Here is a 21,624-nt window from a genome sequence, read left to right on the forward strand (position 1 = left end):
TTTAGGTTGAACTCGATAAAACACATTATGATAAGAATGACAAAAGCATGTTACTTGATATTCTATTGAGGGAAGGGAAAGTGAAAATATCTTGTACCTACGCATTTCGAAGCGTGGAAAATTCTACCAACGCGTTGTTAGAATTTCGAATCGCTTTTTAATGAAAGACTAATTACAAGTAGACAAGTACTTTAATCATGAAACAAATCAGATTTTCTGTTGGATCTATTTCAGTCAATCATAAAATATATTTTGAGCATGAAAAAATATTAAGACAATGAAAGAAAAGATAAGACTTTAAAGCTTTAATGAACTATATCAATTTTCTTGTTGCTGGACCAGATCTTTGGGCATCTTGAACACTACATGTTGCTTCAAATTTCCTACTTACTATAAAGACGTTCAGGTAACCTACCATAAGAAGTGTACAGAAATTGTTTCTGCATTCACCAATTCATTAGGACAGTTTCTACAGCTCTCAGCTTCTCACTATTTTGCCACCTGAAGATGCTGTTGTGATAACGAAAGCGAAACACGTGTAGTAGTGAAATACACTGCGCAAAAAAACTCTGCATTGACTTTTTAACTTATTTTTTATGTTCTCTCGGGAAGGTTTTGAACGAAACTATACACATTGAATGGAAGAAAAATTCAGGATTTCACCGAATCTTATGTGAAAGAAGAGAAATGAACAATTTTCAAAATACTGAAATGCTGATAAGTGATTTAATAGTTGGTATTTCCACCCCTTGCGTTAATTACAGCTCGGCAACGACGGTTCATACTCAAAATGAGTGATCTTAAAATGTTCTGATCTAATCCTTCCCAGATTTCTCCGAGTTGGCTTCCTAAGTCATTAAGAGTAGCTGGATGATTTTCTGAACTTCTCAGCCTTCTAATGAGGTTGTCCCAAACCTGCTCAATCGGATTGAGATCTTGACTTCTTGCTGGCCATTCCATTCGAGAGACTTCAACCTCTTCAAGGTACTCCTGAACGATGCGCGCACGATGGGGTCTGGCATTATCGTCCATAAAAATGAAATTTGCACCAATGTATGGGGCAAATGGCACTACATGCTCTTAAAGAATGTTCCTTATATACTTATCAGCATTCATAACTCCATTATCAACGACCACTAGGTCTGTGCGAGCAGTCAAAGATATTCCACCCCATACCATAATCGATCCTCCCCCGAAACCAGTAGTAGGGGAGACTGGGGAGGGTTGATACGTTTTTTGGAATTTTTATTCTGGAAACTGAATTATATGAAGAAGCAGGACTTTTTTTATATTATATAATTCTTCAATTAATCGTTCAACAAAATAAATATAGAAGTCGCAAAACATAAACATCTTATTCTGTACAGAACGTTGAACACAAAAACATGCAAACTGTCTCAAGCCTCCCCACATATGGGAGGATTGATACGATGTACTGGGAGAGTAATCGAGAGGATTATTCAGCTCAGTAGGTAGGTCAGCAATGATACTGGCTTGCTTTGGTCCTTTAGGTGTAGAAAAATCAGGAAATTGTCAGTTAGTCACTTCCACACAAGAAAAGTCGGCCTCGTTAAATATATGGGGATTGTACGGTTTTTAAAAATGCCTTTGATATGTTGGATGGTGAAGACGCCTTCATGTAGGCCTATCCAACTAGCTACGGAATATTTTTTGAAGATTATACATGTATCAGGCCTCTCCACGACAAATGTCTCAAACCTCCCTGAAAGCAATTTTTAAAGTGATTTATGTTTTCATCTTATACCCATATATTTTGAAAAGCGAATAAAACTGTAAATTGAGTAGTTTTATGCATATTTCCCAGTGAAATGTTTGTTTATGCCGAAGAATTAATGCATGATCATAAAACCCTTAGGTAACTTGAGTAAAAACTTACAATTTCTCACCTCGAAACACTCTTCGTTGAATATTTCACAAACAAACTACTGTTAGCCTTACATATTAACGTCACGCAATGCCCTCTGCCAAAAAATAGTGTTCACTAGTATAATACTTTTGAAAACGGCTACAGATCGCGGATATAAGCCTGTATCAAGCCTCCCCATGTATCAATGCTCCCTAGTCTCCCCTATTCAGGAAATTGCACTGAGCATATCTTTCATGTGGACGTCTGTATACAAGGGAACGTCGATCACAATGGTATAGGCAGAATCTAGACTCATCTGTGAAGAGAACTCTTTCCCAATCGGCCTCTTCCCAATGGATATGCTCTCTCGCAAAATCCAAACGCGCCCTTCGATGGGCTGGGGTAAGAGCTGGGCCTCTTGCCACGACACGAGGCCTTAAATCATATTCTCTGAGGCGATTTCTTATTGTCTGAGTGCTAATTTGCACTTCATGAGTTTGCTGAAGCTGAATTTGAAGGAGGCTACCGGTTGCAAACCGTTGTCTCAACGAAGAAACTCTCAAGTAACGTTCTTGAACGGCAGTTGTTACCCGTGGTCTACCCTGTCCTGGTCTTCGGACATTCATACCTGTCTCCCTGAATCGCTGCAACATTCTGGACACACTTGTATGGGAACTCCAAACCTTTCTGCAATACTTGTGTATGTCCACCCTTCTTCTCGCAAAACTACCGCTTGGGCAAATTCCTCTTGGGTCAAATTGCGTGTTTCGCGTTGCATAGCGATCGAGTGTAGAAAATCAAACGAAAGAAAAACTTTTGATCACTAGAATTGATCGAGAACAACTGATTTTAGAATGGAGCCAATACATTCAAAATCTGATAATATCATCTTTTTTTATTCCTGCTGGGAAAAAACATCTGTATTGAAGAAAACCGTTGAAATTGGATAACATATGCATGCATAATTCTGATAAAAATAATTATCATTGAGAACACCTTCAGTTGTAGAATAAATTTGAGATTTCCATAATGTGCGTTAATTTTTTTGCGCAGTGTAAATCATCTAAAATGATGTAATTCAGTTTTTGATAATCTCTTCTAGGGAATATGATGAACAATATTAACTTGCACCTTTTGTGCTGCCAAAAATCCTTGAAAATTCCCAATGACTAAAAATTAAATAGGAGGCTTCCATCAGCATCGCAAAAAACCAACCTTCCATCAAATTGTACTTCTATGCTTGGAGTTCGTGACTAGTATTGTCTCTAGTAGATGTTAATGTACCATTCTGCCCTTGAGTCGGCGATATACCAATTTCATTTTATAGATATAGGCTACCTTTTTTGCCTGTGGCTGTTGCATGGGTTGTACCTAGTATACGCGATTCTTAATTAGCCTACACTTATTGTTTCTCAGATCTAGGAAGGTTAACGAGACAGCCGATTACGTATAAGGTTCAGAACCCAATAAGGCAGGTAGCATACTATACATACAGGGTGCTCCACATGAACTCTTTTCATCATATTCGTTAGGAGAATGGCTGTGGGGTTTTATGAGCCATCTGAGAATTTGATTCCTAATATATTTTTTCAAAGCGAAATGGACAATTTGATTCAATTGAAGGAAGAAAAAACTTCGTGAACTCTTCTGCTCTACAAAATGTCTATTTGAGATATGAACCAAAACTGAGTTAGCCATACTCATACTCCTCTGAACTAAACATCAGAATAGTTGTCTGCATATTCATAGCTTTAACTGTAAGACATCATAAAAGCAGCGAATTTCTCACAACTATTCTGTTAATTGAATAGTTCTGTGAAGTATTCAAGTCAATATGAGAAATTCCCAGTGTGAAAAATTGAAATTACCGCTACTGGTGGAATCCGGTTGGTTTGGAAGCACCAGAAAGCTACGTAAACTATTTTACGACCACTTAATTAGAGTGAAACAGGTGTTTAACGAAACAACAATGTGATATTCACGTTGAATGATACTGAAATTTATGCAGTCAAATTCAATTTTACAAATTCCTGTGAAAGCCTGATCTGACTCCTCCGATATTTCTTTGCACAAAACAACTGGCCTACAGCGTTGCCATAAAATCGTACCAACGGATAATAAGTGCTACAAATTTAATTAGTTATAACAGTGGCAGTAAGCACTTGAGTACCTATCCCTAATTTGTAGCGGTTCTGAATACAAAATTAACTTCATAAAAGCCAGTGAATGCACGATCATGTATAAATTTCTTCTCTCTGTTTGTAGGTCGAAAAAAAAGACGTAAACGAAAAATTTGATGAAGCCTGATTCTCTGAAAGGACTGCGGTATTCTTGTAATTATTGCATGTCATCAAAAATTATCGTGTACCTAGTGTGCATTTCTTCTACAGCTCCTTTGAGCTTAGCTCAATCTCGATCTTACCACAATATCTTGGTCTGCAAATTTTCGTATAACGACTCAATTAATTTAATTTCAGTCGAGTATTATCTCGACATCTATCAAAAAACAAGTACTTCACTGAGTAAAGCAACTTTCCTATTCAAATCTCAACACAGTAAATCTATCTATATGACTTTATCCACCTGCCTTCAACGGCTACTTGTAATCTTACTTTCTCTCTTCTGTAAAACGAAAAAAGGCTAAGCGAGTATTAATAGCTGACTGGCGCTCTTATTTATTATTCTAGCTAAAACAAAGAATAACAGAATTTCACGCAATGTTGCCCACATTCAATAAAAATGTGGACAATTGCTCGATTAGATAAGTTCGATTCAAATGTAGGTTTCTGGTACGTTTTGTTGGCAAATGAGATAATATTGATGGACAAACCATTGGGAGTTAACGTGTCATTTGCATATATTGTTGGGACTGACAAATTTATGGTTGTGGGTTATCGAACATTATCAAATATACGTAACAAGCTTCTTGAAAAATTCCCAATCATTTTCCATATTGAACGTAAGCGAAGAAATAGAACCACACCACTACATATACCATTTAAGAAGTTGTACCATTTAGGTTGAGATGCTTGATCGAAATTTTCATTGAAGGTTTTCTCAATTTGAAAGCCTAGAAGAATATATGTTCATTGAATATATTCATGATTTTTTTAATATAATATTTTGGTATTTTATTGTAGTTGAAAATAATGTGAGTCCTCCTATTGATAACAACATGTTGCTCCCGAAAGCTCAATGAAGACATTGTAAAGGAAACGCTCGACAAATAGATATTTCAAAACCTGAAATGTTCAAGAAGCGTGTCCGTCCAGATTGAATCAGGGAAGTGTGTAAAACGTGGAAATTATAGCAACTTATTTATGACCTCACAATTATTATCTCTATTAAAATGATCAACTTATGAGAGAAACTTTCGTTGAAATCAGGTTAAGGCCAGTTCGACGTGTGTATTGGCTATTACTTTTCAGTCTACAAAAATCGTCAAAGCAATTTAGCATTGGCGCTGTCGACAAATTACAATACAATCAGTATTTATTTTCGCGTAATTTATTACCACAGCCATAGCTTATAAAAATGGTTTTTTAACATGCACCCGTCCTGTCTCTCAGTTTTTGTTTGATTGAACAAGGATGTATTTTGATGAGTTGTGGATTTCTCAACTCCATCCCCCTGAAATGCGAAGTTATACGAGGATATATTGAAAAATTCTTAGCCTACTATAGAACCAAACAAAATTTCGATGTCAAAATATTTTATTACTCAACATATTCTCCTCTCCCCTTAATTTGATACATTTGTTACAGCGAACCTGCAACGTCTCTAGACCTTTCAAAAAAAATGTTTCTTCTTGCTCTGCAAACCAGACCTTCTCAGCTTTTATTACCTCCTCGTTGGAAGAAAATTCACGACCTTTTAAACTTTTTTTCAGTTGAGAAAAGAGATGATAGTCGGATGGAGCCAAATCTGGTGAATAAGGGGGGGTGTTTTACTAATTCAAACGCTGAAACACGAATTTTTTGCATGGCAACATGAGATTTGTGTGCAGGGTCGTTGTCCTGCAAAAACAAAACACCTTTGGATAGCTTTCCGCGTCTTTTCTCTTTAATTTTTTCCCCTAGAGTGGTCAGTAATGTCGAAGAGTAATCTCCGGTTATTGTTCTACCCTCATCCAAAAAATCAATCATGATTACCCCATGGCAATCCCAAAAAACTGAAGCAAGAACTTTTCCAGCTGATTTTTCGACACGAAACTTCTTAAGTCTTGGAGAACCAGAGTGTCGCCATTCCATCGATTGTTGCTTTGTTGGATCGTAGAAATGTACCCAAGTCTCATCCATAGTAACAATTCGATTGAAGAAGTCTGCATCGTTTTCAAATCGAGCACAGATCGAACGCGATACTTCTACCCTTGCACGCTTTTAGTCAATATTCAAACATTTGGGGATCCATTTTGCAGCAATTTTTCTCATGTCCAAATTGACGTGAATTATATGATGAACGCGTTCGTATGAAATATTCAGTGCTTCAAACATCCGTTTTAGCCCAATTCGACGGCATAGACATAGAGACATGGACTGAGCAATGCCAGCATGAAATTGGCAATTTATTAGAAAGAGAGAAAAGCTCGTCGGGACATACCTTTCTCTTTTTTGTTCTCATAGAGGTGAGTGTAGACCAATCAAAATTCTAGAAAAAGACAACTGCATTCCCGACGTGTTTTTCTCTCTGTCACTTTTTTTGACCGTATTTCATGCATAGATATAAAGGGAAGGCACAGTCCATGTCTCTATGTCTATGTTCGACGGTCTGATAAAATCATGTCATAAACTGCATCGATATTTTCGAAGACACAGAAACTGGCCTTCCCGATCTGTCATCATCTTCAATGGAAAATTTACCTCTTTTGAAGCTTGCAGTCCAATTTTTGAAGGTCGCATACGAAGGACATTGATCACCAAGGGTATTAAGAATATCTTCGTAAATCTGCTTACCTCCTCAACCCTTTTAAATACAGGTGCTTGATGATGGCTCGATACTCCAATTTTTCGATTTTCACAATTTCGGTGGACATCTTCTTTCTTTTAATTTATTGCGTAACTCTGGTTTACTTTTTTGACCTCAAACTTCACACTGACACTTCTAATGAGTTATGGTTCGTTGCTAACTGGTCTAGGCTAACTAGATATCAATACATCCTCGTATATCCTAAAGTTTTGAATGAGGATCGAGGATCTAGTCCGTCTAGTCGAAAGAAACATAATTTCAAAGATCTGGAAGACTGATATTTCATTTGTAGCCAAAAATGGGAGTTAACTAGTTACACTTAAATTTTTTGATTTCTATGTCTTGGTTCCATCACCATACCTGTATAAATCTGTCAATAATCCATCTGTCAATAACTCTCGAGAATGGGGATGCCACACTATTCAGCCTTAAACCAAATTAGGCATACATCAGCCAGCTGCCTGTGTTTTCGACTGGAAAATTCTTCATTTTCCTCTCGCGCACATTTCCGCGGTCTGTTAATTCCTTCGTTACACGCGATCCATCTTCATTATCTGCGGATCTCTATCCCGTGGAATAGAGAGTTTTCCCATTGAATTGTGGGAAAAATTGAAACCGCGGGTTTTTCTTCGAAAAGTGCAATTTAGAATTGCATCTTAACGGTATTGTTTCCGATTTTCCCACGTTAAATCTATCATTCCCAGGCCGGTCTCATTCAAAATCCCTTCAAGGAAACATATAACGTGAATACAATTGTGCAAGGCTAAGTCCACTCCGATCTTGTCATTCGCTCAATCTAGCTGTAATCGTTGAAAGACATCTACATGCTATTGGGACATAATTCACACACTGATTTTATAATATACGCATTATGTTTGTTAATTTTTTCGCTGTTGGTCAACGTTATTCATTGAATGGGGTTGCGAATTGTGGGAAACCACCTACTTTTGAAAAATGCAAGGTTGCAAACTGATTGTTACTCGCGATAAGATCGTAGAAAAAGGCGGATCTGTGATTATATTCATTGTTATGTGAGAGAAGCGGTCTTCGTTTGATATATTGTTGGTGGCATTGTGCTAATCTCGTTTACTAACAGATCTAATCATTAGGTATGCTCAATGGTAATTTACCTTTTCCACAAACAACACAACCTAATCTATAAGTACTATGACTCACATTGAAAAACTTCACTCATCACTTCTTCAATCATCGTCAAATATAAATTTATAAACCTTGTCTCAATTAGGATTTCAGTTTATGTTGAAGAAGTTATTTTAAATCATATCTTTTTCCAGGTTGGTTTTCCCTTCTTAACGAGAAAGGAGAAAAGCATGCTGTGGCACACTCCTCCATTCTGCATCTGGTTAGAGAGCAAGTGTGCTCTTTTTTAGCAGTTCAACCATTCAGCGCCTATGCCACTCAGTCCACAGATCCAGCTGGTAAGCCCAAGAACAAACTTGTTATAACGTGAACACTGAAAACTTCCTCAATTTTATATATACACTGGATCACGCAAGCTATTAGCAATCCTGCCCTACTTATCGTTAAAACAATAGCCTTCTTTAATTCTCCGCATCACTAATAAAAGAGACATCATAATTAATTCACAACCACAACAGCAAAATTAAAGATGAATGGTATATGGATTAACACTTATTCGGTGCTTCAGAAGTAGCCGTAGGCCCTCAACACAGTCAGGATAATTTATTATCGTTTGATGTTCAATAATGTGATTGTGAATAAGGAAGATTTATGGGCTCTTTTATCTGTAATCTCGTTCCATTGCCAAACGCTCTTTATTTTCTCTGTCCCGAAATGCCCAATAAAATTAAAAGCGTGTTTCTTCATGCACATTTCTGAGAAGTTACCTATATCGATATTGCAATACCGTCTACGCTTCGAGGTCCCTCTCGCAACAGGATTTTTTTTTGTTGAATACCATTCCAATATCGATATTCATGGAAATCATTAACGAAAATTAACATGAGTAGCTCTTTTAAGATCTTAACCTTTTGAATTTCCATTTTTTTTCAGATACAGATGGCAAACTGGCATACTTCAAGACGCAGGTTCCAGGTGGTCAATTATTCCAGTTAAGAGCTGTATTCCAGCACCAGGAACGATCTGACGGGAGTCGAAAAAGCTCAACCAGGTCATCGCGAATATCTAGATCTTCCAGGGACAAGGACCTAGCGAACAGATACGCGCAACTTGTCAGTCAAACGAATCAGGTGAGTATTCACTAGTCATTTCGACCTAATCGGGTCGTATTTTGTGGAAATTTGAAGGTTGGAACCTTTTCCAGGAACTATACGTACCGCTGACGACCAAAGGCGAATTCTACGAAACCCACACATCCCTGAAGTCTAGACTTTGCTTTCCTGGTATGCTGGACAAAACAGGACCGTTGGCATTGGACAAAGATTGCCTGTATAAGATATCTCACTTGCTGAGAAGGGTACCCTTGCCAGTCAAAGTGAAACTTCTACATGGTTCATTACCAGATGGAATACCAAAGGATTTTACAGGTAAATTACTTTTCTTTTTGAAGAGGGGAGATATTAAAACATTCGCTGATAGCAGAAATCTGGCTGGTTGAACTTGGGAATGATACCCAATACCCTACGATAAATGTACATCATGATTGTGAGACCATTCTGACAGAGAATTAATACTTTTTTCCCTTGCAGATACCTTCATTCTAGAGAAAAAATTCCGGGAGCCCATTTTGGTTACCTGCACTTTACCCCCTCCATGGTCGGATACTTCCCACAAGATAAGCTGTTACAATCTTAATTCCAAAATAAAAATCGCCAAATTCACCTTCGGTTTCGACTCAGAAAACAGACTGTTCAAGTCGCAAAGAGTTCAGTCGGCACTGGCCTACTGTCACAAAAATGTGGAGACTTGGTATAAAGATGTAAAACTGGTTCCTAACGTAAAAGAGCAATGCAGAGAAGAAGAACAGAGGACAGTGGAAGAATTTTGCGCGGATTGCAAGAAAGCGAAACAGAATTGTAACGAAAATGGGTGTATTGTTGAAAGGGAGAATGTAACTAACAACGAGAACAAACAGATTATAACGAAAGAAATGATGAATAAGTTCCCGAAACCGAAAAAGTGGTACCAGCACTTCAAGCTGTTGAGCGCGAACAGCGATGGGGGTTTCGAAGAGTTAAGAGACCCGATGGATGGCATGGAGAAGAGGCGAAGTATAGACAGATACAAAGATATGTCGAAGCTAATAGAAGAGAAGCTCGGAAGAAAGGGATACAACCCTGTGAAAAAGTCCGCCAGCTTCATGTTCTCCGCCAAACGGATAGACTTCGAAGCAGCGCAGAAAAACTCCAACAATCCCGCGTTACTGAAATGCCAGAGTCTGGACAGTCAGCTGTATCCCCTTGCCGAAGAAACCCCCGACAGATGTGGCACTTCCAGGTCCAACAAATCGGACAACTTGAGCTATGAATTCCAAATGTGCATTTTGGATTCGGGAACGAGCTCGGGAGAGAGAAGAGGAAAGCAAGAGATAAACATAGTTCGCAAAAACCAGTCGTGTAACGATGTAAAACAAGTAAGTTCCGCGGTGAGTCGTGTAAATATGGAAAATAGAATGATCGGAGGTGTGGAAGGAGGTAAACTGAAAAAGACTAAACCAGATCTTATACCAACGTTACCAAAGGAAGAAACTGTACCGAATTCCTTCATCACCGAGCGTCTTTGTGCAGAATTCCACGTTAAAACCAAAGTACAAAAGAAATCCAACAAGATAGAAGCGAACTTGGGTAACAAGTTTCAAGCTAATAATCCTAAGAGAATTCCTAGTAAATCTTCTCAAAAAGAGGACTACAAGGTGTCCAGAGTGTTGTTGAATGTGGATGAAATTCCTTATAGTCATGTAGTGGATGAGGTCTGCAGTTCCCCATCTGGAAAAATGGAGAATATATATGCGGAAATCTGCGAGACAGATACTCAGATGTGCAATAAATGTGATAATAAAAATTGTGAATGCATGAGGACTAAAAGTACCCAATACTGTTATGTAAAGTTAGGCTCAAATGGGGACAGTGTTACGCAATCGGACTCTGACGATGCTATTTATAATACTCTAAGATGAAACTTGTGAATATATAGTTTATGTATGTACAGCTACCACTCTTGAAGAACATTAACTTACCAATTGTAAAAATAAAAATTTATGCTCCATCAGATTTTCAATATCCTTACACAATTTTTCCTTTGAACTCAAAAAATTGATTCCAAGACAGAAACTTAACATTTTGATAAGCAGGAATGCAGGCAGGCATTTAAAAACTTCCAGTGCTTCTAGGTTTGCTTTATTTTGGTATATAAATTTCAAAAACATAATTCAACTCACTATAAACATAACAATTTGAAATCCCCAGAACATTTCCCAATGAAATCATATAGATTCCTATCGAATGATAATAAAAGCTCAAAAATTAGGGAGATGAAAAAAATAATATCTAGAACTACTTCTATATTGAGATGATAAGTTAAGTGAATATTTCTAATTTTCAGTGACAAACATAAATTTCAACCTTTGGAAAATATAATGAATTCATTGAATATGTTGTGAAAATTGAAGTAACAATTAATTTTATTTCTAGTACATCAATCATAATTGAATATTAAAGCTATTCTAATAAAAAAATTTATTAAAGAAATGTATTTACATTCGAGAGCAGATTTCTATCCTACTCCTGCCTAGACAAATCTAGATGATCACAAAAGTATGTTTTTACACATGATAGTACAGCCTCTGTTTATTGTCCTGCCCTTTTTAATTTTATTAATTTGATTTATACTTCGTTTCATGTTCAATGACTAGTTTATCAGTGTCATACATACGGCCAATCAGAACCTGAAACTCAAAGGAATCCAATTGGTAAAATGCATTGACCTCTTACGAATCTAAATTTAATTAGAATCTGTATACCATGAGCAACATGAAAAGGGTAAAGATCAAAATGTTTTAGTGAGGCTTATACAAAGTTATTTCAAGCAGGGAAGAGGATTGTTTAATTCAAGCTATGGAATTTACCTGTCTCTTAATGATTTCTAAATTTTTCCTAGCTTCACTTAGATGAGATTCTATGCTCTCTTCGTTGTTGAGATTCTTATTTTCCTTGAAACTGTCTTTTATTCTACGTAGAGCGTAATTTCTGAGGATAAAATTGAGCCAATTATTTTTGAAGCATGAAAATTTATTCTTATTACATACCTAAAATTGTAAGAAGAAAATTTGCTAGCTTCACGTAATAGTGTTTTGTATAAGCTTAAAATTTGTATTCTATTTGGGGACATAATTGAATAGAGGAATTAAAGAACTGGAAATTAAAAATGTTGACTTATCTAGGAAGAGCAGTAATTTTCTAGGTTAAATTCTCATAAGTTAGGTTAGGTTAGATCCATAGAGAAAGAGGAGTTAAACCAGAGATATCTATATTTTTAATCTCAGTTATCTCTGACTAATCTTTAATCTTTGGAAAGATTTGTCTGTGGTTAGATCGAAACCTGACTAACAGTATTCTTCTTAAATGCAGATTCATTTCGTAACCTACCCAAATAAATCAAAATTTTTGTAGTGATGATCAGATATACTTGATATTCCTAAACACCAAGTATATCTTACTGAAAAGACGAAAAACTTCATACAAAAACATGGATTTATTGCCTCATTCTCTAACAATAACAATTAAAACATTTGAAGGAACACTATCTGTGAAATTATGACTTCACAAAACTTATATTACTTTAAAACTTATGCGTTTTATAAAACAATAATATAAACTGGAAGATTATTCCGATTTTCCTTCTCTATTTCAATTCATAGAAATATCGATCATTTTCAAATCAGAAAACAGTAAATTTCGAAAGAAAACAAAAAACAACTAACAAACACAAAGGACGTTTCCTTTAGTTCTTGGATGATTCTTCAACAAAAAGTTTCGTGAGCTTCACAATTCTGTCTTTTTGTTCTGAGCTGAGATACGACATCCTCTCTGGCACTGACAATTTTTCGAATCCTCCCTTAGCTTCCAGTTGTCCAAAGACTACGTCGCTCCAGTAAAACACAGGCATGATCCATTGCGCCATCATGTAAGCGTACAGGCTGCACCTTCTGAATTCCCTATCAATCCAGTCGTAGTTCAAAGGTTCGATAACTTCGGCAGATTGGGCGATACCCAGCCTGTCGGTGATGTTCGAGTGTAAACTCAACAGGTAGAAACGCAGTAGGTCCTTTCTGTTGTTGGTGAAGAACTTGGGATCCAAATTGACATACATGAAGAAGCTGAGGTCGTTGGCTGGGGTGCTGTAGACAATATGCTGCAAATCTAGGAGCGTCGCCATGTCTTTCCTGAAGACGGCGTTGTTGATCCAGAGACTGCCGTGGTTGATAACACGGACCGGGACGTCTTTTTGGACGATTTCTTTCTGGTCCCTCCAGGCGTTTGCCTTCAAGCTCTCTACCAGATCGATGTACTTCTTATCTTCTCTTCTTTCCTTGAGGACCCCCAGGATGGTGTCCAAAACGTGAACTTGCTTCTCGCCAAGTGGGGACGATTCAGGAAGAGGGATGTCGATTATCTGATTCTTCAGAGACTCGAAACCAGCCTTGTCCAAGTGTTGCATGCAGATGGAGGAAGCGTGTAACTTTGCGATTTCCTGTAATTGAAATACAAGTTAATTTTACACGCTGACAGTGGCTACACTAAGTTAGGCGATATCTATTTCCTGGTGAGGTCTTTTTAACGGTAAATTTTTTTATTTTTTCATTACATTTTACAGCTAGAATAAACAAATCAAAATAATAATGAAATGAATAAGCCTATTGACATTAAATCAGATACATACAGAGGTTGACTAGTACAGATATTTCAACAGTAGATTCTTGAGGTCAAAAGAAAAACTTTTTCAACAGAGTTGTTTTTAGCCAATTTTTCAAATTTCACAGATACTTTTTAACTTTTGAACATCAAACTCCTCTAAAACAGCACATTATATACGAGAACATATAAAGGATACTTTTATTTTACGAAATGTTCAAATATTTATTAGTTAGCATCCAACTTAGTTTCAAGAGTTGTGTTCTTTGGATTTTTGGTATTTTTATGGTACTTAATGGTCATAATGAGATAAGTGGAAGAAGTGGGTGATATCTCGGGTTCGAAAAAGATTAATCGAATAAATGAAAAACTATATTCCGAAATTCATCTCATTCGATAGAACAATTTGTGAGATAGAACTAAAAATAACATTTTTTTATGCTTTTCCAACAGCCTCTATCTTTCAAACCGAGCCGATTCAGAAAAATGGTAAAGGAAAAAAGTTTTTCTTTTGACCTAAAGAATATACCGTTAAAATTTTTTTATGAGTTAAAGACTAACTTTGTATAACATCCATTGTTATGAAAATCGACAAATGTTACGATCTAAATCGAACTACCTAAGCACCATCCTACGGAGCATCAACATTTCATAGGGGAAGGGTAAGGTATAGTTGCTGGCCATGGTTACAGTCTTATTTGACATCTTCAGAACACATTTTTTGATATTTATATCGAGTTATGTTATAAATCTGAATCGATTTTGAAAATATGCAATGTTTTTGAGCGTTTTGAGCTTGTTTGGCTCTCTTTGGAGATGGAGGTGTGCTCTTCTTGTAGAAGATCAGCCCCAGAAATAAACTAATCGAAGTAAATAATACATTGTGCTTGTATTTGTTACTTGAGTTTCCTCTATAGTGCATAAAGTACCACTTTATGCCATTGTTATAAGTGAAAAGATATTTTACCTGGATGGGCGACCAAACTTGGTTCCATTCGATAGCAAGTTGCTTATCGACTGTCTGGAAGCCGGTCTTGCTCATGTCCTCCAGAACGATGTTGGTTAGGTCCCCATGGAGGTATTGAGGCACACGGATGGGACTGCAGACGTATTTGTTCAAAGTTGGGATGATGGTTTCGTAAGCCAAAATTTCGTTTTTGAAAGCGACTTCAGTGTGCATGAGCTTGTTCTGGGACTCGTTTGCTGGCTTCGCCTTCACTATCACACTGTCTGAGGTAGCTGGGGAGAAAAAAAATTAAGCCAAATATCTACAAGAACAAGTGAATGTGAATTTATTATTGATAAATGCTGAATAAGTCTTTAAAAATGAAACCTATTTTAAATCACTGTCTATAGAGGTTGAGATAATAAAAAATTCTCATTTTGCCATATGGCACAGTTTCTTGATATAGAACAACTTTTCACTTACTTATGCCCTCTGACTTCAGGAAAAAGCTCAGTCTCCAGGCATCTGATATGAAATTGCCGCCTTTGGGAACCGCTGGTTCTAACAAGGGATTGGTTATTTCCACATCCTTTTTTAAGAACTTGCAGACGATCCTTTTCAGTGCGTCCAAATTGCATGATCCCTTTGATACAACTGTTGCCATCTCGATAGAAACGCTTGACGATTGAAATATTCGACAAAAAGAAAACAAACAACTGGAAGAAAATTATACGTAAGTTTCTTCAAAAGTGGTTTGGATCCTCTCGGATTCAAGCTTAGCAATATATGTTTAGAGGTTGATGACATAATGCCCCCTCCCACCTCAGAGCTATTTATCAGTTGGAAAATGATAAAATTCACCCTGTAGGGTAATATTTTTTTAGTTAAACTTTTCTTTAAAAGATAATATATGATTGATACGATTTTAAGATATCTTAAGAGAAGTGAAAACTACTGCTGGGAATTTCAAATCATTTTCGGAATATTCATTGATCAAAGAACAAAGCGAAATTCTCTCTAATTGTAAAAAATATTTTTTGCCGTAATTGTTCCACGACAAATCAGAAAAAAATCAGTTGAAAACAAAAATAAATTCAGGATTATCTATCAAAATGCACGAAAATATTTCCTCAATAAATTTTCACCAAATATAGATTCTCCCAATTTAATATATTCTTACCACAGAGAACAATACTAGACGACACGTGAATGGACACTAAGAATGAAACGAAGAATGTTGAAGGAATAAAGAAATGCCAGAAAAAAGTGAAGAGAGATGGAATATTGCAAATGCGTTTGTTGTGTTCGATTTAAACGAAGTCAAAACCTTAATCAATTTTTGAATTTTCATAAAATGGAGCCTCTTCTTATCCAATAACGAGTAGAAATGCTTACCTATTTATCAACAAAAATAGAAGTAAAGATGCAGGATGCAGGGTTATTATTATTATTTGATTTTATTCCCTTGAAATTGAATATTTTCATTACTGTCGTTTTCCATCAAAAAAAGTATACAATACTATACATAGGAAGATAAACATAACTGTTTTTCATAAGTCGTCAATTTAAGGAAGAAATTAGACCAAAGAAAATTCGGATACACTATGTATAAGAGAAAAGTATAAGTTTTAAATGGGTGAATGGATCTGCTTAGTAGAAAAATATATTTGTCCAGAAAATTCAGCAGCAGTATAAGTTATTACTGTATTCAACTGAAATTTAAACGTTATTTACAAAAGTATAGATCAGGAAATCAAAGATTGTACATTCCAGCATAATGAATATAAATGTATCACAGATATTATAGACATTTCGAATTAGGGATATAAAAAATTGTGACTATAATAACTAATTCCGAGAAAAAATCTCAAAAATTCTAGCCTTCGTACTTCGATGACAATTATTTCAATCGCTCAGTTAGAGTAACGTGAAATAATTAATCATACCTAATATATATCAAAATTCGCTAATTTCAATGAGCCGTTTTTGATAGATAAAAGAAATTTATTTTTCAGCATGAAATAATCCTAGTTTCCGAATATTTATACAATAATACGAAACCACAATCGACATTCAAGCCAAAAAAAATTGTTTGCAGAAATAAAAACTATCCGAGCATCACATGTTTTTTTTTTTCAAATCATATTTCCCGTAAATTTTAAATGCATCTCGTTCATTCTTTTCACAGTCATTGTCCCGTGTTTGTCTGGACGTCCAGTGTATTCGGTGAGATATTTTTTTCACATTCAAATAATGATTATTCAAAAGTTCAAACGATGTTTGTTTCTATGTGAAAGTCTTCAATTGATTGGTAAAACATATCTAGGTTTTGTTCACAATGAGATTGCTTGCATTCTGAAGGAAGATTTTTAACTCTAATTTGATCTATCAATGGATATCTTTCAACTACGCGAAAATGATTACTTTTTATCGACAATAGAATTTTTTCTTCGTTCCAGTGTGGCGGCAGTTGTCATAATTGAAATTTTGATTGTATTTTTCAGTCCATTTCCTTGTTTTCTAATATAAGTACATGTGTTTCGGCTTTCGTATTACCTTCACTCACCTGAAGATGCTACTGTGATAGCGAAACACGTGTATTGGTTAAATAACTCATTCAACATTATTATAATTTTTTGAAATTTCATTTAAAAATGTCTTTTTGATATTCCAGTTTGTGTAAAATAGTTCAAAATGGGCGTAAATCATGAAAATAACCCAAGTGAAATACAAAGTCCAATGGAGGCAGTAGTCGATACGAAAGGCGAATGTAAAACTGATTTATTAGAAAAGGTTTTAGCTAGATTTTGGGAAAAGGAAGCGGTCCATATTAAAAACGCTAAAACCGAGCCTGCTACGTCCAAGGGAACCAACTTCACTTCAGACGTTTGGAGAGTCAATTTCACATACACCGTAGATGACGGTAAAGGTAAGTTGGTAAATTTATCCACATCTACTGGGTGTCCCTTTGTCGATGGTTTAAGGCGTCAATGGAGAATATGACTGGATTATTCTCTCATTGAATTTGTAAAATTTCTTTGATCCTCATCGTTTTTATTTTCACATGTCCTAATCAGAACTCTTATTTTTTATGTTTATTTGTTATCTTTTTATTGATGTTCAACAGATCCTCATACGGATTGTGTCGTGGTGAAGACGAGGCCAAGCTGCGAGGAAACTCGCAAATTGATGCATACCAAAACGGCCTTCACCAACGAGATTTTCGCCTACGAACATGTGATACCAGCATTGAGTTTTCACGTAGGTGTACCCCTTCGTGTACCCCAATTTTACCATGGAAACGACAACAGTATCGTCTTCGAAGATATGCAGAAGAGGTCGTTCAAAACCATCAACAAGAAGCTAGCTGTCGAATGGAACCAAGTTTGGTCAGCTATAGAGGTAAGTCGAAATTGATTTTTCTGAAAGGTTTATATATTTTTCCCTTCTTTTTTTTTCAAAAATTCATGTTTCATGGTTAAATGAAGCAACAGTTACTCTAGATATCTCACTGTAATGTAGATTTTCTAATTTTCAGATCGAAAAAGGTTCCATTCTTTTCCAAAAATATTTTATCAACATAGTACGCAGGCTATATTAAATGTGATGTCTCTTAACTAGAAGAGATAGAGCTAAACAGATAAACAAATAATGGTGAAAACCATTGCTTCCTACGGTTCTTCGTTTTTGAGTTATTAGCAAAAATTGAGATTTTTACGATTTCGATAAGTTCACATAACTTAAGTGAATTATTTTCCAACAAACTGAATATTTTCCTGCTGACCTGACTTATCCGGATTCATTTTGAAATATGAATTCCATTAGTTTATGTGATTTTTATTCACACATCATATCATATTTTTCATAGTTTTTATAAATATTCGATATTTTCTGAAGTTTTTCAATCGATAAGGAATTATAATTTCTCAGTTTGAAACTTATTGTGAATATTAAAATTAATGTTTCGTATTCTACTCTCCTTTTTTTCTATGCTCATTATATCGCTTTCGATGAAATTGAAGCAGGGTATGAAATATACAAAATGATTGATTAACTCAAATATTCATGTTTTTCAGCCACGTTCAAAAGAAAACAATATATATTTTATAACAGTAGATTCTTGAGGTCAAAAAAACACTTTTTTCCTTTGCTATTTTTCTCGATTCAGCCCTGATAAATGGATATGGCCACTTTAAGTTTTTATAATGAGTAGTGCCACCCCTGGAACGACAAAATAACTTTCAGAATAACTAGCTGAATCTGTGACACTACGCATCTGTGGATCATTTAAACAGAGTTACATTTCAGCAATTTTCCGAATAGATAATTTTTATTTTTGAACATCAAATTACTCGAAAACGGCGCATTATACGAGAAAATGTGAGGAATACTATTATTTTACAACACGTACAAATATAGATTAGATAAAGCGTCCAACTTAGTTTCAAGAGTTGGCTTCTTTGAATTTTTGGTATTTTCATGGTACGTCATGGTCAGAATGAGAAAACTGGGAGACGTGGTTGATATCTATTGTTCGAAAAATATTCATCAAATGAATGAAAAGCTATATTGCGAAATACGTGTCATTCGTTCAAACCGTTTGTGAGATAGCACTAAAAATAATTTTCTTTACGGTTTTTCAACAGCCTGTATATTTCGAACCGTGCCGATTCGGAAAAAAAGGTGAAGGAAAGAAGTGTTCCTTTTGACCTCAAGAATTTATTGTTAAAATATTTGTACAAATCAAAGACTCATCCTGTATATATTTTTGAAATCTGCGATTTTTTCCAATTCTAAGATATAACAGGTCCTATAACAGTTTGCAATGAAAAAAAAAACTTTACTCCATAATTCGAGAGCCAAAAAGAGCAAAATTTTCTTCAGAATTCCGGTGGAAAAAGTAAGGTTCAGATCTCTCATTTCGAAGGCAAAAAGTAAAGATGTGAACTTTTCGAAATCGTGAAAATCTAAAAGCTTTTCTAATTAGGTACTCGAAAAGGAGGCATCATAGGAGACTATGGTTTGCTTCATTTCTCGTTGTACTCTGGAAAACAGCTTGTAAACGTGTCATGTGTTCGAACTTTTTCAATTTCCGAGATCCCATCACTGGGCATCGAATTTGGAACATTCTGTACAGTCACCTTCCATAATGTGGGGAAATTCCTCCGATGCTATAAGGGTTTTTATTATTCAAATAACTGTATTCCTGAAAAAATGATAATCTACTAAGACTAGGTAGTCTTAGTGAATGCTAGCATTCATTTTCATCTTCAGATGACTTGTTTATATTGGAGAGAATGGGGGAATGACAAATCGGTCAAGTTCTCCTTTCCAAATCCTGCAACCCATGTTCCTTGATCAGCAAATCTGCCTGACTGACTATCCTTCTTTCAGGAAATGGCGAAACTGCACGCCGCCTCCATAGTCATGAAGAAGACGGCTCCGGAGAAATTCGAAGCGCTCACCAATTCCATCATCAGAATACCGGTCGAGGACACCGAACCACTGGGCGACAGGCAACGCAACGCTCTGGACACCATCCTGAAAGTTTTGGAAGAGTCCAAGACCCCGGAAGCCACCAAACTGATCGACATGCTGAAACCGATAAGCCAAAACGCTTGGCTGCGTCAGAAGGACATCATTGACGACGAGGTACCGATCAGGGTCATCAACCACGGAAGCGTCTGGATCAACAACCTCCTCTACCGCAACGATATGATCACCCTGCTGGACTGGCAGCACATCGTCTACAGTTCCCCAGCGCACGATCTCAGCTTCTTCCTCTACGTCAACATCGACACCGACTTCTTGGCCAATAAGAAACAGAAACTGGTCGATTTCTACCTGTCCAACCTGCACCAGTTCATCTTCGACGGCTGCGTGAACAAAATCACCGCCGAAGAGCTGAACGAGTTGCTGAAGCCCCTGACCAGCGAGTGGATCAATGCCGAGCTGAAGAGATTCAGCATTTACGGCTTCATGATGGCCCAGTGGATAACTCCGGTGTTCTATTGGAGCGAGGCTGTGTTCCAGACCATCGCCGAGAAGGGAGGCTTGGAGAACATGTCGGTGGAGGATAGGATGAAGCACATGACATCTGATCAGAGGGATAGGATGATCAAGCTCACCAAATTATTCGCCGAAGAGTCTAAGTAGATAGTGGTTGAACTATTATACTATTTGTTCTATGTCATGATGTTTTCCTTTTAATTCAAAACTTTCCAAAGAGTGTTATATAAAATTTTTTATATCGAAATAAATTTTCTATATGATTTATATTATTGGCTTTGTTGTTTCCTAGTTAATCCAAAAATCTCGATCTGGAGTCAATGGAGCAAACATACATTCAAATTCAATTTTAATATTGCCTATTTTCCATAATGGGACAACCAGTGCATGCGCCATTTTGCTACCAAAATAATTTTATGCACCTACCAGGAAAATACTCTGCATTACTAAAATGGTTTCACAACTCAACTAAGAATTATTATCTGTAGGTTCATTGTTGATTGAATAGAAACACTCGGATTTTAATTGCTTTTCACAACCCCTCAGGAAAATTTTGTTAGTGGATTCATTATTTCTAGAGTAGGTACCTACCTATTCGGATTTACCTTCTATTTATATCATTCAATCCTCAAACATTGTATAAAAAGACCTTTATACAATTTTTCAAATTATGATGTGCCATTCGATTTTCGTACCAAATTTCATCGAATGATCACTAATAATTCTGGAAAAAGCCTAGTATTTATATCCACTAATGTCATGCATGGCCTTTTGCAAATTAGCACAAAAATAATTCTTCCTCATGGAAATTCCACAGTTTATATCTCAGGTATAAGGAGTGTTCGACAACTAGATTTTGGTACAAAAATCTAGTAGGTACATATCTTCGAAAACAATATGCTCAGCTAATAACTTCGATCGACTCATTCTCAAGATTGAAAATTGGGAAATAAGACATTGAGAACCAAATTTCAGAAATTGCTAAA

General features: G+C 36.2%; 4 protein-coding genes across 7 annotated transcripts in view; 2 read left to right on the forward strand and 2 right to left on the reverse strand.

The window, feature by feature from the left end:
* Window positions 1-11,038, forward strand: part of LOC123307843 — a 91,606-nt gene extending 80,568 nt beyond the window's left edge. For all 4 annotated transcript variants that reach the window (XM_044890297.1, XM_044890298.1, XM_044890299.1 and 1 more), the window contains exons 3-6: window positions 8,128-8,271; window positions 8,867-9,063; window positions 9,138-9,360; window positions 9,523-11,038. In XM_044890297.1, coding sequence (XP_044746232.1) covers window positions 8,128-8,271; window positions 8,867-9,063; window positions 9,138-9,360; window positions 9,523-10,949 — 1,991 coding nt within the window. In that variant the 3' untranslated portion in view covers window positions 10,950-11,038. The remainder of the gene's footprint in view (window positions 1-8,127; window positions 8,272-8,866; window positions 9,064-9,137; window positions 9,361-9,522) is intronic.
* Window positions 11,039-11,153: 115 nt separating this feature from the next.
* On the reverse strand, window positions 11,154-12,260 carry LOC123307390 (LYR motif-containing protein 4). The gene is made up of 3 exons (XM_044889671.1): window positions 12,078-12,260; window positions 11,898-12,018; window positions 11,154-11,717 (listed from the first exon to the last, which is right to left on the reverse strand). The coding sequence occupies exons 1-3, from the start codon at window positions 12,158-12,160 to the stop codon at window positions 11,646-11,648; spliced, it is 276 nt and encodes a 91-aa protein (XP_044745606.1). The 5' UTR covers window positions 12,161-12,260; the 3' UTR covers window positions 11,154-11,645.
* Window positions 12,261-12,511: 251 nt separating this feature from the next.
* Window positions 12,512-15,963, reverse strand: LOC123306672. Its single transcript, XM_044888774.1, has 4 exons — window positions 15,810-15,963; window positions 15,113-15,345; window positions 14,651-14,922; window positions 12,512-13,522 (listed from the first exon to the last, which is right to left on the reverse strand). Exons 2-4 carry the CDS (start codon window positions 15,291-15,293, stop codon window positions 12,773-12,775), a joined length of 1,203 nt encoding a protein of 400 aa, XP_044744709.1. The 5' UTR covers window positions 15,294-15,345; window positions 15,810-15,963; the 3' UTR covers window positions 12,512-12,772.
* Window positions 15,964-16,695: 732 nt separating this feature from the next.
* On the forward strand, window positions 16,696-20,907 carry LOC123306673. The gene is made up of 4 exons (XM_044888775.1): window positions 16,696-16,855; window positions 17,304-17,558; window positions 17,757-18,031; window positions 20,024-20,907. Exons 2-4 carry the CDS (start codon window positions 17,324-17,326, stop codon window positions 20,783-20,785), a joined length of 1,272 nt encoding a protein of 423 aa, XP_044744710.1. The 5' UTR covers window positions 16,696-16,855; window positions 17,304-17,323; the 3' UTR covers window positions 20,786-20,907.
* The last annotated feature ends 717 nt before the right edge of the window (window positions 20,908-21,624 follow it).

This window comes from Coccinella septempunctata, chromosome 2, assembly GCF_907165205.1.
Source record: "Coccinella septempunctata chromosome 2, icCocSept1.1, whole genome shotgun sequence".
In the NCBI taxonomy this organism is placed as follows: domain Eukaryota; kingdom Metazoa; phylum Arthropoda; class Insecta; order Coleoptera; family Coccinellidae; genus Coccinella; species Coccinella septempunctata.